General features: G+C 36.9%; 1 protein-coding gene across 4 annotated transcripts in view; it reads left to right on the top strand.

Moving 5' to 3' along the window:
* Nacalpha (nascent polypeptide associated complex protein alpha subunit) overlaps positions 1-8,283 on the top strand; it is a 283,299-nt gene extending 275,016 nt beyond the window's left edge. For all 4 annotated transcript variants that reach the window (XM_083142296.1, XM_083142287.1, XM_083142315.1 and 1 more), the window contains 2 exons: positions 4,554-4,715; positions 7,930-8,283. In XM_083142296.1, the coding sequence (XP_082998422.1) occupies positions 4,554-4,715; positions 7,930-7,944 (177 nt within the window). In that variant the 3' untranslated portion in view covers positions 7,945-8,283. The remainder of the gene's footprint in view (positions 1-4,553; positions 4,716-7,929) is intronic.
* The last annotated feature ends 8,998 nt before the right edge of the window (positions 8,284-17,281 follow it).

Raw genomic sequence — 17,281 nt, 5'->3', positions numbered from 1 at the left:
AAGAAGCACCTTCGACACTGAAGTTGAAATCAGTGCTCTACAGGCAATTTATGTCTGAAACCAGTAGTCAATCTTTGCTAAATTAAGGTTGCTAAGAAAATGGACATGAAGAAGTCCGAATTGGTTACAGTTTTCAAGTTGCATAGATGAACCTTCTGTCAGATATCTCCAATCTTCCAGGTTTAAGGAATTTAAGTGAATGTGGCAACACTGTATGTTAACTTTTTCAGCATTTTCAGTTTCAAGGACTTTGCATTCCCATGCTGTACTCACAATATACCTCCTATGGGGGCTATATGAAGTTAACTGAGCAGTGGAGAGAGAAAATATATGTTATTGGCCAAAAATAGACTTATCATTTCAATGGGTGAGAGAAAGAAGGTAAAGATTCCACATTTTGGTCATTTTGAGCTGAGATAGCCATTTTTTTTTTATACTTAAGCTAAGTTGCATCAACTGACACAGAAAGCAAACATTCTCCCTATCAGCTCGTAGTAATAGTCAGTAGAGAATATCATTGAGGGGAAGAAGGAAAACATTCCTGGAATGTTTGCCTTTTAGCTTTCAGCACCGAAAAGAAGCAGCCAACATTTGAAGTAAAAAGTGTTGTAAATCAACTAATAATCAACTGTAAGCAATGGTGGCCTACTCTGTTTAAGAAGAGTACTAAAAGCTTGCAAAGTAGAGAAGTGTTTCAAATGAGTAAGTACAGACATCTCATGTAAAAAAGAAGAAAAACTATATGTGCACACGAGTTTATAGACTGCAGTATGAGAAGTATTCAAAAGAAGTGCGATTGTGCTTGCTGTTACTAATGTTTATGGTGGGAAAGTTCCAATAAGCAGTAATAATTTTAAAAAACTAAAAAGAAAAGAAATGGAGGATGGCTAAAATTGTGCATTAAGTACCAGGCGACTGCAAAAAGTTTTACGACATTATTTTATCATGGCCTACATCCATGCTGTCTGCATATGATGAACATTCTGATAGTGACTAGCAGTGCTGTAGAAAGAATACTTTTCAATTCATTACGTTCATGTTGCAGGATCACCACTATTTGAAGAAAATGCTGTGTTACGTAAAATTTATTGAGAATTCTTAATGTTAAAATTTATTGAGAATTCTTAATGTTAACATTTTATTTGGTTGGAACGCTTATCTTGCATTCATAGTAATATTAAATCAAATAATAACTGGGGTGTAATATTTAAAAACTGCATTTATTGTTTGCTACGTTCAAGTGAGAACCAAAAGGAAAACTTTCCACAATGTTTTTATGACTGTGTCTATTTATGTTTGAACAATTTACAGAAAGTATTGCTTTAGAATTATTGTCAAGCACTTTGTATTATAATTTCACAATAGAAAGTTTTCTAGATACAGTAGAGCGTCGATTATCCGAAGTAATTGGGGGACATGGGTGTTCGGAAAACTGGTTTGTTCGGATAATCGAACTGTACATGTTTATTTGCCAAAAAGAAGTACTGTACAGTAAATTTATTCATAAAAACAGGCATCTCTTTAAGTATTACAAAGTAACGTACAAAGGCAACTTTTCCCCACCTTGTACTCATTGGATAAAGTGGTTGCAGATTCACCTTCTAACCTTTTAATAATCTCGTACTTGTCCCTCATAGAAAGGACAACACGTTTACGTTTAAGCATTTTGTATCGTCAAGTTCACTTCTTCACGCAGCAGCACACAAGTGGTCGTAACAGAACAGAAGGTTACTGTTTGCACCGTGAGAAGCTCTTCTTGGGGGCACGCAATCCTTCAAACTGCACGGAGCGGCACGCCTCAACTCTAAGCTGGCGCAGCTGTTGCTGTGAACAGCTTTGATACTGCCGCTACTTCTACAGCCAGTGCCAAACCGACAGAAGTGTGCTGATTGTTGAAACACAGCGACTGGCGGCTTGGCCGGTCAGCAGCGCCTTATGAAGGCCCCATTAGAAGCAATGTTCTGCCAGCGGTGGCTCAGTGCGGCGACTACTGTGGGAAACTTGGTTTGGGAGTGAGGGGGATGATGGACGGTAGGGTGGGAGAGTAACAGGTGCAAGCGAGTACACAGTTCGGTTGACCGACGTTCGGATAATCGACGCTCTACTGTACTAAAGTATTTTGAGCCCCAGAACTATTTCCTTGATTTCCCAAAAAATTACACCCTATGGAATATGTTCCTTCTTTCACTCACCCATTCCATTTTTTTTGAATGCTTGGTGCAGATGTTCTCGAAACTCCACCATGTTTGAAACATTCATTCATTTCTCTCCCAATTTTAAGCTCATTACTGTCTTTCGTAAAGCACTAAATCGTGTTTACCATAGTCTGGCTCTTTTTATTTAATTAATTTTGATAAGAACCTTTCCCTGAAAAATCTAGTGTCTCACTTTTTATAATTGTTTAAATGCATTCTCAAGAGCATATTAAACGAGATGCACGTTGTAGAAATTAAAAATAAAAATGCAGACTCGAGCAACACTTGAACATGGGTCCTATGGTATACTATGCTTTTTCTTCGGCAACTGAGCTACCAAGCCATCCTTGCTTTTCACAGGTGAAAGAGTGGAACAAAAAGTCCGGTGAAAACACCCAGAAAGAAGGGTATCTGCAGACTATAATACGTAGAGATATCGGTGCCCCTAGTACAGTATTGGCCAAATTGTTGTACTCATTAGTTGAAAAACTGAAACAGATAAACTCATTTTATCTAGAGAAATTTGACATATTTAATGTTTCGTATACACCGATCAAGTACTGTCAGTACTTTCATATGACCACCTTTGGCTCTTTTGAGCCCATTTTAATCACTGTTTGTGTACAATTCCATTTCACTCTTATTTCTAAACTTAACCACTGCACGTGGTTTATGAAATTACATGATGCTCCAGAGGTACAAATAAAGAACACCCTTACAACAACCAGAATTATTAGTTTCCTTTGTTATAACCAAACATATAGCACAAATAACACGGTGTACAATGTACGTATTGTTCCAGGCATTTTTGTGAATGTGCAAAGAATCGTACTGCCACCTATTTTTTGGACACAGTAAAAGAAAGAATTGTGGGAAACAAGATAATATCAAAGCAGACAAACAGTTTAATCCTATAAAAAGTTATTACAAACATTAAATATACGAGGAGTGTCCAGAAAGAAAGGTTACAACGGCTAGTATTCATTACAAAAAATGTATTTGCCAACATGTCCACTAGAGATTATTTAGTGTTACATGAGTTATTTTTCCACATAGTTTCCGGAATTGTTCAAACACTAGTTAAATCTAGGTACTAGCTTCTGTATTCCACAGTCATAGAATTCTGCCGCCTGCTGCTGGAACATTTCAATTTCATTCTTGATCTCTTCATCATGCTGGAAGTGTTGACTACCTACCGCTCTTGTGTTTGTCATGAACGTTGGTCGTGCCTGCAGCAAATTCACGGCATGTAATGACTCATAATGTTTTCATACACGGGAACAATTGCTTTGTGGATTTCCGCTGGGCACTCTCCTTTTGCATCGAGAAAACGTAGTATCACTGAGCTCACTTCACATTTTCGGGATTCTGAAACTGCACAGCCATTGTTCAATACGTGTTACTCGAACTAGACTCCAGGTAACAATGATGAACATCCTTGAGACGAAAGTGGAAGAATGAAGGACAAAGCCAGTGTTGCCAACGTATGCTTTAAAACATCACCTTTCAGCCTATATGGGCTGTAACCTTTCTTTCCAGATACATCTCATATTTAGTTAGAACACTTTCAAAACAAGAAAATGATGTTCTTTTTACAATGAGTCCAATAATTTGGCCGATAATGTATAACAGGAGCATAACTGCCACCTCGGTCCACATGCACATTGATTAGTTGGCTCTTAAGCTTGTCACTGAAGATGTTGGGTTTAATCACCGGCCTGGACATGTAGTCTGGTCTTTCATCCCATTTCATCTGATCAACATTCATCACATAGATTAACCTAAAGAGATAGAAAAGCAGTGTTCAATAGCCAAAAGTAAATGAATTTCGAAATTTGAGAAGTTTCGGATTTTGAAAAATATTTTCAAAATATATTTATTGTGTAGTCCAATATTTTTTTTAAAATTACCAATAAACTAGTGATATAAAATTTGCAAATAATGATTTGATATCTTGATCCGATATAAATTTTAAAATATTTCATAATGAACCAAATAACTTGTCTCATTGTTGTGTTTTGTGAGCCATTTTTCATCCTTTGTTTACACTTGGCACAGTTTATCAGGAACTGATGTCTAAATCCAGAAGTATAAAGAAAATACCAATGTGGCGACTTTCTCGTAATGTCCAATGTTTGTTGTGCTGAGATACGTAACTTAAGTCTTAAAAAAAATCAGTTTTCACTCTACCATTAGGGTATAGTAGAGGGGAAGTACTGGAGCCCATAGCAGTTAACAATGTGTTGTAGTGCAGTCATCCATTTTTGGAATTAGATCCATAAGTTGTATGTAAATATGACTGGTATTTTCATGTTTGGAGTATTGCCTCATTAATGCCTATTTTTTTTTTCCTTACAGGTCCCAGCACCTATCCAAGAAGAGTCTGAAGAGGAGGATGTGGATGAGACTGGTGTGGAAGAGAAGGATGTAGATCTGGTCATGTCACAAGCGAATGTCAGTCGTGCAAAAGCAGTTAAAGCTTTGAAAAACAACCAAAATGATATAGTGAATGCAATTATGGTAAGTAGTAAAATTTTTGTCTCTCCTTAACATATATATCAAAGTGTGATTGTTGGATAAGGTTATAACTATGGTTTGAACCAACACCAATACTTAAATTGCAACAATTCAACGTAGTTCAGAATATTTATAAAGCTTAATATAAAAGTTCTCTATTGGAAATATACTGGAGTTTTGCTGTAACCTGTGAGAGGAAAGCTGGTTTGAAATTGAACCAACACCATGTGGTAGCAATTAACTTGTAATTTCTTGAGAACTAGAGATGATAATTCAGTTGTGTCTTTTTTGTTCATTTATATACATGTGAAGGTATGACGACATACTGGAATGACAAAACAGTACCTGCAAATATGATTTTTTTTTTTGCTTAATGTTTCAATATTCTTTTCCTTTTTTTTAAATTGTCATTATTGGGAGGTAAACTATAAATTTCACCTTGGCTAAGAGCCTTGTCATTCTGCTAAAAATAAAACCAATTTCATCTCTACTACAATTGGTTCTTTTTCTTGGTACATCGCAGCAAATTTGAAAAGCATGTGCCTGAAAAGTTCCCATCCTGAGATGCTCCTGACTTCTAAGGGTTAAAATAGTTAAATGAGCAATTATTTAATCACAAGTTGCGTTTTTACCCACAATGCTGTTGCAAAAATAATGACTCCTTGAATTTTACATAATATCCAGGCTATTTGGACTTTGTGGATTGTGTTTCTACTCATTTTCTAATCAGAACTCTCAACAAGGACAATGAAACTTGTTAAAAACAACAAGAAACACACAAACAGCACTATAAAAAAACACTTTAGAAGTTCTTCCAAGCTTTGCTCATATGTAACTGGAGAGTAGTTTTGCATATATATTTTGTAAATAGAATCTAATATTATGATATAATTATCATTGTTTGAATTTGACATATGAACATGCACATCAAGCAAAAAAATAAGAAGAAAGAAAGAAAATAGTGCTGCATCTTTTAACTCGCTTATCAAATGTACCCTCAATGATCAACCAAACCCCTTTACATTTGTATTTAGCATAAAATATTTGTATTCTGGCTTTCTAGTGCATCATGTATAATTTTACTTAATGGTTGGTAAACCTGGCCACAGAGCAAGACTTGACGTGTTTTATTGCCATTTTTCAAAAACATAACTGCATGCCAGTGAAAGCAATGGTTCATACATTGATACTGAAACCTGTGATATTTTTATCATGAACAATATTACCTTTCTGATTTTTTTAATATTATGTTGAACATGTATTGATTATGCTGTATAACAATTTTCATTGTGGTCAAACCTGGGATTCCCTATCCAACAATTACCCTAAGTGGAGTGTCTTTTTCATCACAATATATTACTTTCTTTTTAAAAAAATATATTTTTTGAGCAGGTAAGAGTGGTAACAGTTATTTTCTGTTAGGACTGTCCTCCTCTCCAAGAATACCTATATCATCACAATACTCCACATAGTTTCCGAGGTATGACATATTTTGTCATATTGTCCACCCAATTTATGAAAATTTTAAAAAAATTGTTACTTTTGAAATATTTCTTGGATAAGTCTAATATTACATATTTGTCATATTGGACCGTGACTATGAAACAACTTTTTGTCTTTCAATTGGGTGATTTCATATGTAATGACTAGAGGCATGCATATTTCGTTTTTGACGAAAACATGAAATGTGAAATAACACATTGCAATGTTAATTTTTCATGTTTCTGAAAGGTGTGAGGTTCATTTTTCTACCCTGTTTTGTCACGAAATGAACCGCAAAATGCGAAATAGACTCTTAAACATGAAATTTACTGTTTATATCAGGGCACAAAATTTCCGGTCGCCAGGTCGCCAAAAAGACTTGATTCCGGCGACTGACTTCAAACTCGAAATTTCATGCCCTGGTTTATATACAGACGCGACACTTTCTTAAGTTGGAAGTATCCTGTGAGTTATGCAATTCACGGAAAATTGATTAATTCTGCTGCAAACATTTGAGAAGCAAAAATGGATCCCTTTATACAGGAATAAACTTAGTATTCTGGTAATGATTTAATGTGCAGTTTTTAAATCAAATTTGGGATTATATTCACATTTTTGAAACCAAAATGTCATTTTATATGCTGCTTTTTCACCGCTATAATAGCGAAATTTCATTTTATTTACCGCTTTTGAATCCGAAATTTTGCTATGCTAAATTATTGTAGAGTTTAACTACAAAAATTTTACAAAATGGAGTTTTCTCTCTTGCTGGTTTTGACCTCTCATGTCAACATGATTGAAATTGTCGGAACCTTTAGATTAAGACAACAAAGAAGAAAATGCATAAGAATTAAATAAATTAATACATTTTCAACAATTCACACAAAACCCACTCATCATTCCATTCCATTCCATTCCATTCCATTCCATTACAAATTTACACCCAGGCATTTACAATATGCACACACTGACAACGCTGGGAAGAGGGCAGTGAGTGCTTTTCAGCTTGCACAAGAGCACATGACTTGTTCAAACCTGGTCTAAAGCTTTAACAAAAACCACATCAAACTTAGTTTTCATGGGAAGTGGTGGTAGTGTTCTTATCTGTTTTTTTTTTTTCACAAATGACAAGTGATGGTTGATGGACATCCTTGTCTCCATTAAGTTTTGCATTTTGCTCATTCTTTCCTTGTTATTTATTGTGACCCACTTGCCCCAAATACATATAAACAATAGCTGGATCATCTTCAATGTTACATCACAACTAGAAAGAAAAAAAAAGATGATCCCGGTCCTGGATGTGATGTCACATGTAAAAATTAAATGGTACACCTAATGGCGAATTAAATTGTGAATTGTCCAGACAATAAGTAGAGGACATAGTCACATCTGCTTCTCATCAACAGAAGCAATCCATTTTTTAAAACACAAGATACAGAATAGAAAAGAATGAAAATAGCGAAGAACAATTTGATTACTAATAGTAAGCCTTTGGCTGTACATGCAAGCTAAAATTCAGACACCATATTTTAAATCAGCATGTCAAAATTAGTAAAGAACATATGTTTACTCCTATGCCAAAAGGTTGTTCCCTACTGTTAGCTTGTTATTGATCAGTTGTCAGCAAGTATCTCTAGCTGTGGACATATTGTTCTTAGTTTGTTTCAGTTAGTGTACATATTGCATGATACAAACTTCCAAGTTACTACAAATTTATTTTTTCACCCAATTCCAGGAGTTGACGATGTGATGAGTGACCATGAGAGAGAAGTTGGCTTCTTTAGATGCAGATCCTGTGTTGAAGATTGTTGGAATTTGGATGGTATAGTAAACTCACTCTGTTTGAAAGGACATTTTTTCTCGTGCTGGCTGTGAACTCGTAGTTAACAGCAAACACAGATTTTTTTACAGAAAGTTAATTTGTTGCATCAGGTGGACTGTACACAAGTTGGCGTTACATTGTTCTATATGTTTTTATGCTAAAAGTTAATTTTTCCTTCAATAACTTGCCATCATCAATAAGCCAGAAGATACTGCAATTATGTAAATATGTCAATCGTGGCTTTAAATAAAACTCAATTGAAGATTATTTTTTTTGCTATTACTTTTGCATGTTAGTTTCTATACTTACACTGAAATGCATTGTTACTGGCATGACCTTTAAATGAAGAATAATTTATTTTCATACATGCTGTTTATATCTAAATCATTTTAGGTTTCATGAGCTTTACATATCCAGTTATTTTCTGTAGAATTTCAGTGTAACATTCAAAGCAAACCCCCATCATGGTGACATCTTGTGTCTGGTGATTTAGGCACCTTTGACATCAATGTTCAAAACTCAGTGTGTTGTTGCCTTGGTCATATTAGAACAAGTTGCTACTCATGATCATTTTCTTAAAGGTAGCAGAGTAGACACGTGTGTAACGACTTGCAATCTTATGTCCTGTCGATATACGTTAAGCATGCACATACACACCTACTCCATTTCTGAGAACATACAATTTTATTCCTGCCAAAAGGTGAACACATGCTGAGTATACAAGACTGAATTGGATTGTCATCAGTTATTGTTCCACCCTGTGGATTGTGATGTAATATAAAGGTAAGTGAATTGTAAATAATACAACTGACTTAGTAATATGGGGAAACAGAGAAGTAGTAGTACAGAGACAGCTTGTTATTTGGAATGAGGAAATCAGAAGAGCAGGAATGAAATTCAGTGCAGAAAAGAGTGAGGTTATAATAACAACAAGAAACAGCCAGAAATGAACCAAGAATAAAGATGAACACGGAAGAGTTTCAAATATCTAGGAAGCATAATTGATGGAAGTGGAAGAATAGATGAGGTAAACAGAAGAGGACAAATGGGTGGTGGACTATATCAAAGCATTCAAAGATTAATATGGAACAGAGATGTACCTATGAAATGCAAGAAAGTAATATATAACACACACTATGTGCCAATAATTACGTACGGAGCAGAGACTTGGACAATGACAGAGACAAAAGAAAGATGCAGGCAGTGGAGATGAAACTTTTAAGGAGTATATTGGGGAAGACTAGAAGGGATAGAATAAGGAATGAGAATATCTGACAGACAGTGGGTGTGGTGAAGCTTCAGGACAGATGAGACGGTTCGGACACATGAAGAGGATGGATGCAGAAAGACTGCCAGTAAGAGCTTAGAATGCACAAGGAGTGGGAATAAGGCCAAGGGGGAGACCAAGATGTCTGTGGAAAGAGCAGATAGTGGTGTGTGTTAGGTGAAGAGGACAAGATTGGAACACCGTGAAAAGGGAGGAGTGGTGGAAGACCAGGAGAAAATGGAGTCTTGACTTCTATTCCGACCCAGCCAGAGACTGCAAAGGATGATGATGATAGGGGTTGGCATAAGTCAGTTTACCACTGTACCCAACTACGATGAATTTTTGTTAAAGTGACTTATGCCGACCCCTTTATATATAATTTACGAAGGATGGACAAAAAATAGTACAGTAGCGCTGCTACTGTAGCTAGCTACAAAATTTGTAGTGGCGCTACATTTTGAAAATTGTAGCTGTAGCGAAGCTACAAAATTTCTGTAGTTGTAGCGAGAATTATGCTACAGCTACATTTCCTCTCAGCATTTTGAGGTAAATTTGAATGTGGCAACAGCGTAAAAAAATGGCAAGAATACTTACCTTTGCAGGAGGTTCATAAAGAGAGTCTATTTCATGGAAATACAGATAATCTAGATTATAAATACTTCGATATCGCAGGTTATAGATATGTTCGTAATGTATTTCATCAGTATCTGTAAAATTCTATTATGGCTAACAGCTACGTTTTTTGAGCTGCATCTCTATTTTGGGGAGAAACGTCTGGTTTGGAGCACCCTGAAAAGAAAATACCTTGTTTGCGCCACCACCGGAACATACTGTCTGGATATCCATGGTGTAAGAGGCAGCAAAATGTCATTAATTACTGTGAATCACATCTTGCAGTGCAAACGAGTGATCCATTTTACACTAGAATGACAAAGCAATAGTGCCATCAATCTATTGCTCAGTATGTTAACAGCATTGACATTTGTCAGGATATGCGATCTCACCAGCAAGAAGTTATTGTTACAAGAACAATAGACATGCACTTTCTGGAATTACAATTATTTTCGTCAATATTTGTTCACAGATTTTCAAATTACAGTGTGTTTAGAACACTCAGATTTACACGTCAGTTCCTCAATATATTTCTGTTACTTTCGCTAATCATGAATGTCTTATTTTGTAATTATCTTACCTAAGTCGCTTTATGCCACTTTTTGGCTAATTGTGAGAATTAGGAAGAATGATGATGAGCAGTGTGGGTAATGGAGGAGCAGGAGGCCTTCAGGCTCCTTTCCTAGTTTTTATTTTCAGTCACTTTATGCACAGATAAGCTAATTGAGGCTGGATCCGAACCACTATGTGACAACTCAATCTTTATTCTCAAGGAAAATATGTTGATATATAAATGTAAATAATCCTACCAAATTTCATTTGTGTATAGTTGTAATCATTAATTTGGGTATCATCCTAATTGCAATAGAGTCATTCCATGCCAAATCAACACAGATATGTGCAATTTTTAACCTGACCATCTCCGATTTTCATGAAATTTGGGGAGTTGAAACTATGCATAGAACTTAGTAACAAAATTTTTAGTCTCGTGCGTCTTGTAATTGTTAAATTATTCAAGGTCAAAGTTTGCAGAAATTGCCTTTTTTGAGCCCGCTTAGCTATACTAAATGTGCTGTAACTCCGCCACTATTTTGCCTAGGAAGCTCAAATAAAGCTTATTGTACAGGGAATTGAATAAGCTTTCCAGTGATATATAACAAGCCTACCTTTGGATAAAAATATAATTTTGTCACGTGACCTTGACTTTTGACCTTGAATATCTCAAAACATGTCATCACCAAAAGTCGTGAAAAAAATATATTTGCTCCCTCATACCATACTCTAAAACATACCAAAAAATCATTCTGGGACTGCAATGGGATCAGAAGATACAAAATAATATGTGTAACTATGTGACTGATAAAAGCCCCATTACATGAACTATGAAGAGTCAAATGTCCCTTAACACTCCCTACAAAATGTGAAGGAGTTATCCTGGGTATAATTGGTCATGAAAGAAATAGGTTAGGCACAGGGAGATCCCTAGCCGTATGTGTCAAGCGCAGATCTGGCATATTGTTGACCGCCATATCGAATTCAACGCAAAAATTTCAAAGGAAAGGGGGTGATGTGATATATCAAATCAGGCTAGAATTTCACAAGAAATGAAGTGACGAAGGTTTATCCAACATATATTTAACCAGCAAAAATTTATTACTGCATGCTTGTAACCATTTTCTCCTTTTCGAGGTGTTAAAAACAAAGCATTGGAACGTGTTAGGAACTCATCGAGATCACGCTGACATCTTGGGAGAGAAAGAAGTATACACACCATTGCATATGATTTTAATCAGCTACATTCACCAAATAGTTGAATAGTGAAGAATATTGGGAAAAGTATCTCAAACAATTATATGACACTTCCTTCGGAATGAAAAATTCTTCAGTGACGAGGCAAATTTTTATGTTCACGGTGAAGTTAATAAAAATAATATGCAATACCTGTGATTTGCTCAGTCGAATGGTTGTTGCTGGTAAGCTAATTATGTGGTATAATGTATGGCGAACGGAAATGGTTGGTCCATATTCAACAACGGAACCTTAAATGGTGAGGGCTTCTTGGATTTGTTAAGTGAACAGGTTTTTTCACCCTTGCTTATGGGATATGGCACTTTTCGAGAGTTTTGAAACAGGACAGAGTGTGACCACACTATGTGGACATTTTTGCAATTTCTTCATGGTAATTTTCTAGGTAGATTGATGGGCACACGGGGATCTATTAAAAGACCTGCACATTCCCCAGATCTAACATCTTAGGAGGACTTTTACCTTCAGAAACATTTGAAGAGAATGGTGCATGCACTAAAAGTCCCTGATATTGACCATCTGAGAGAAGGCATAGTTGCTGCTTGCGATGTTGCACATGCTACATTGCCAAATGTTCTATGCGAGTGTGATAGACGTCAACGAGTGTGCTCACAGGAACATTGACAACATTATAATGTGCATATATCGTAAGTGAAAGATATGTGTATAACTTTTTGCTGGCGTAAGATACGTTGGAAAATCCTTCGTCACTTCATTTCTCGTGAAATTCTAGCCTCATTTGATATCACATCACCCCCTTTCCTTTGAAATGTTTGCGTTGAATTCAATATGGCGGTCAACAATATGCGGGACCTGCGCTTGACACACACGGCTAGAAATCTCCCTGTGCCTAACCTATTTCTTTCATGACCAATTATACCCAGGATAACTCCTTCACATTTTGTAGGGAGTGTTAAGGGACATTTAACTCTTCATAGTTCATGTAATGGGGCTTTTATCAGTCGCATAGTTACACATATTATTTTGTATCTTCTGATCCCATTGCAGTCCCAGAATGATTTTTTGATATGTTTTATAGTATGGAATGAGGGACCAAATATATTTTTTTCACGACTTTTGGTGATGAAATGTTTCGAGATAGTCAAGGTCAAAAGTCAAGGTCACGTGACAAAATTATATTTTTATCCAAAGGTAGGCTTGTTATATATCACTGGAAAGCTTATTCAATTCCCTGTACAATAAGCTTTATTTGAGCTTCCTAGGCAAAATAGGGGCGGAGTTACAGCAGATTTAGTATAGCTAAGCGGGCTCAAAAAGGGCAATTTATGCTAACTTTGACCTTGAATAATTTAACAATTACAAGACGCACGAGACTAAAAATTTTCATAGTTACTAAGTTCTATGCATAGTTTCAACTCTCCAAATTTCATGAAAATCGGAGATGGTCAGGTCAAAGGCTGTGTTGATTTCGCATGGAATGACTCAATACTCATATATCAAATTTGAATTGATGTGCCACTTTCATAGGTACGTTATTCTCAAACACTATAGTAAAAATAAGTAAGGTAAAACGAGGAGAGACGCCGCAGGCGGAGAGATGCCGCACATGCTGTAGTTTGCCTAGTACACATCAGATGGCAGCAACATTCTACAAGGATGTGTAACTGTCGTTCATTCCACCACGCCAGTGCAGTAGAGACGGGTGAAATGAAGTGGAAAGGAGTGGGGCGCCTTCATATGAAAATTTCCTGGTGAATTGACCTTCGAAATTTTATGAAAGGTAAGTGTGATATATCCTAATAGAGTGCACGCTAGTTTCTACGTGACAAATATTTTATAGAATACTTGTTAGAGTATTTAGATTACCTTTCGCTCGATTTTGCACTGAAACTACAAAACCAGTAAAAAGCAATTGGTGCGGCATCTCTCCTCTCGAAAAAGGATTGTTGCCGCAGTGAAACAAAGGAGAGATGCCGCACATTTTTCTGTTAGGAGAGATGCCGCACTTTTCTCACCCTCATATTATAAGGTGTACAGTGTCATTTATTTCACCTTTTGACACGTTGAATATTTTGAACACAGTGTTACATATACTGTAGGCTATGTATTTTAACAAAGAATGCAATACAAACACAACAATATACACATGTTATTTATGCTTGTATATAAGTTATGTAAAATAGAGTGTACTTAAATATTAAATTGTCTAAAAGTTTCTAAGCACTCGTTTCTTATTATTTTCAGAATTCAAGATGCCCAACACATACAGAAGAAGATCTGCTAGAGCTTCGTGGTCTGATGAGACCTTGAAAGAGGCATGTACAAGAGTGCAAGCCGGGGACATAGGGAAAAGAGAAGCTGAACGATATTACGGCATTCCAGCGAGAACCATATGTCGAAGGATTGAAAAAGGCGATTTCTCCAAGAAGAGTCTTGGACCTGAAGGGGTTTTCGGTGCACATAATGAAAAGAAATTAGTTTCCCATATTCAACGTCTAGGTGCAGCAGGTTTCGCTCCAGACAGACAAGCAGTTAGGGTGCTGGCGTACAAATTTGCTGAAAAATTAAATATTAAACACACGTTCTCGCATGAATCGCAGATGGCAGGAAACGTATGGTTAAATTCCTTCCTGAGGAGAAATCCTGAACTTTCTTTGCGACAAGCTCAAGGCCTCTCTATCAACAGAGCTCAAGGAATGAATCGTGAAGATGTGAAAAACTATTTTACGTTGCTAGAAAAGGTTATGGAAGAACACGATCTAATGAATAAACCAGGTAACATTTTTAACGTCGATGAAACAGGATTCCCACTCATTAACAGACCTAGAAAGGTTGTGACCTCCAAAGGTGCAAAGACTGTGCACACATTGACTCCAAAAGAAAGGGGAGAAAATGTGACGCTGATAGGGTGTTGCAGTGCAGAAGGAACGTTTCTTCCTCCTGTTCTTATTGTGAAAGGTGTGAATAAAAAACCTGAATTCGTTGATGGACTTCCTGCAGGATCCGATGTCTACATGAACCCTAAATCGTCGTACATCAGTGCTGATCTTTTCATGAAATGGTTCAAAGAACACTTTGTTCCCAGGAAACATCCAGGCAAAACGCTTCTACTCCTAGATGGCCATTCATCACATGTCCATGCATTAGAGCTTCTGGAGTATGCAGCTGAAGTCGGTGTTATCGTTTTGTGTTTGCCAAGTCACACTACACAAGCCCTTCAACTCTTGGACCGATCTGTATTTGGTCCAGTAAAATCATATTACAACAAGGAAGCAACATCATGGATGAGAACCCATAAAGACAGAAATATCACAAGATACCAAGCAGGCTCTCTCATTGGTGCGGCGTGGAATAAAGCTGCTTCTGTTGGAAATGCCATTTCAGGTTTCCGAGCCTGTGGCATTTACCCTTTGAATTCAAATGCTGTTCCCGATTACTTCTTTTCCTTTTCTGGTGCTTGTCAGTCAGGTCCTAGTCCACTTTCATCCACCCACACCATAATATCTGACCATAATGATTCGCAGGATCTAGAGTCACCTTCATCGAGTACCTTAGGAAGTCTCTCTCCTGTCACAGTTAAACCAACAACCTCGCAAGCAACACAACTGACACCAAAAGTAACTCAACAACCTCATTTTGTGCCCCAGAATCAATTACCAGGAATAAATTCAAACCCTTCAACATTTACCTGTAGTTCTACACCCACGGAAAGCCCCAGTAAGTACCTCCGCCAGCTGAGTCCCATTCCGGAAGTTCCTCGTCAAGGTAAAAGGTTCAAACAGTCAGCCGAAGTGCTCAATTCCGCTTCCAGACTTGCAAATATGAAATCAAAAAACTCGCAATCAACTTCCAGGATCAAAACAGGACAGAAAGAAAAAACAACCGGCACAAAGCAACCTGCGCCAGATGCTACAGCGAGTGGATCTGAGCAAGACATCAACAATTGTGTGGAATGCTTGGAGAATTACTTCCTCACGGCTTCCAAATCTGACTGGATCCAGTGTGTTACGTGTTCAAAATGGTTACATGAAACCTGCACTGTGTATGGAACAATGTGTGTGGACTGTGGAAGGAAGAATGTTCGTGAGAAGAACTTAAAGAGACAGAAGTGAGTCAGTGCGGCATCTCTCCTCGTGTTTTTCATGACACTCAAAATTCAATGCTTTTGTAATTTGAAAAAATATCCATTTAAATTCTTCCTAATGGATGCCAATTATTTTTTTTCTTAAAGTGCAAGGACTGTAGTTATGTTTTCATGTCGATAAATTTTCACAAAAGCAGAGATGTTTTTTTTCTATTCAGTTATGAAAAGGTGCGGCGTCTCTCCTCGTTTTACCTTAACTGAAATAACACATGTTATCAAAATTACTGAATGACTGGAATCATAATAAATAACAATGTATTTTCCAGTACGTACAACTATCATACTAGGGGCTTCTTTGGAATATTCATGCGGTTGTATCATAAAGATTTGGATTCCATTTTAAAACTGTAGACTGAATCCTGATTATACTATCTAATGAACATAAAATGTACTTAAACTTTCACATGTTTGTGCTGGATGTTGCAAAACATGAAGCAAATGTTAATACTAAACTATTATGTTAAATATAATATCCTTACAAGGGAAATCAAGGAGTCCCAGGTTCAATACACAGTTGGGGCACATAGTGGTTCGGATTCCACTTTAAACTGTAGGTCCAGTCTCGATTAGCCTTACTGTGCATAAAAATGGACTTAAAACACAAACTCAAACCTTATGAGGGAGATTCAGATCCCAAAGTAACTTTTAATTGAGAGTACTGATTTTTGACTGAATGATATGATAAAATACTGAGCCTTCCTGATGGCATAAAATAATGTCATTTTATAATGAAAGGGTTTTAAGGTTCAATTCAAATTAGTATATCTGAGCATAAAATGTTCTTATGATATTTTCGTGAGAAAGAGCCAAGATTTTTTTTGCCAGTCTATTTCAGTTTCTGCCACATTTTTAGGGCTGCGAGAGTTCATTAGATACTGTATGCCACAATTTACTAATATTTTAGCAAATGGATGGTCACTGCACCTATGCAAACAAAGGTGCATCATGGAAAATACTTCAATTTGCATTGCAGTATTGCAATTCAACCTCCCCTGCTTGACGAAGGGTTGCCTTCTCTGATGAGACCCGTTATCTGCTTCATCAAACAGATAAATGTTGGTGTGTTTGGTGAGAAACAGCAGAGAATATATATATCCTGCAACCATTGCTGGAAGAAAACAAGCTGGTGGTGACTGTGTTAATATCTGGGAAATGTTATTGTGACATTCTCTGGGACACCACTATCCATGTGGAAGGTTCTGTCAACCGATTTGGTTATGAATCCATCCTTGCAGATCATGTACAGCCATACATGCTGATTGTCTTGCCTGGGGCAGATGAGATCTTACAGCAAGACAGTGCGTCACATGGCTAGAAATGCTAGACTGGTTTGAAGAGCATGACCAAGACTCCCAAGTACTTCCTTGCCCCCCTAGTTCCACAGACTTGAATCCAATAGAGCATCTGTGGGATATCATTCTGTGGATCCTCCACCAGGCACCCTCCAGCAGCTACATGCATCGCTCCAAATACCC

Source organism: Lepisma saccharinum, chromosome 1 (genome assembly GCF_977018435.1).
Source record: "Lepisma saccharinum chromosome 1, izLepSacc3.1, whole genome shotgun sequence".
Classification (NCBI taxonomy): Eukaryota; Metazoa; Arthropoda; class Insecta; order Zygentoma; family Lepismatidae; genus Lepisma; species Lepisma saccharinum.
This window is presented reverse-complemented; position numbering and strand designations above follow the sequence as displayed.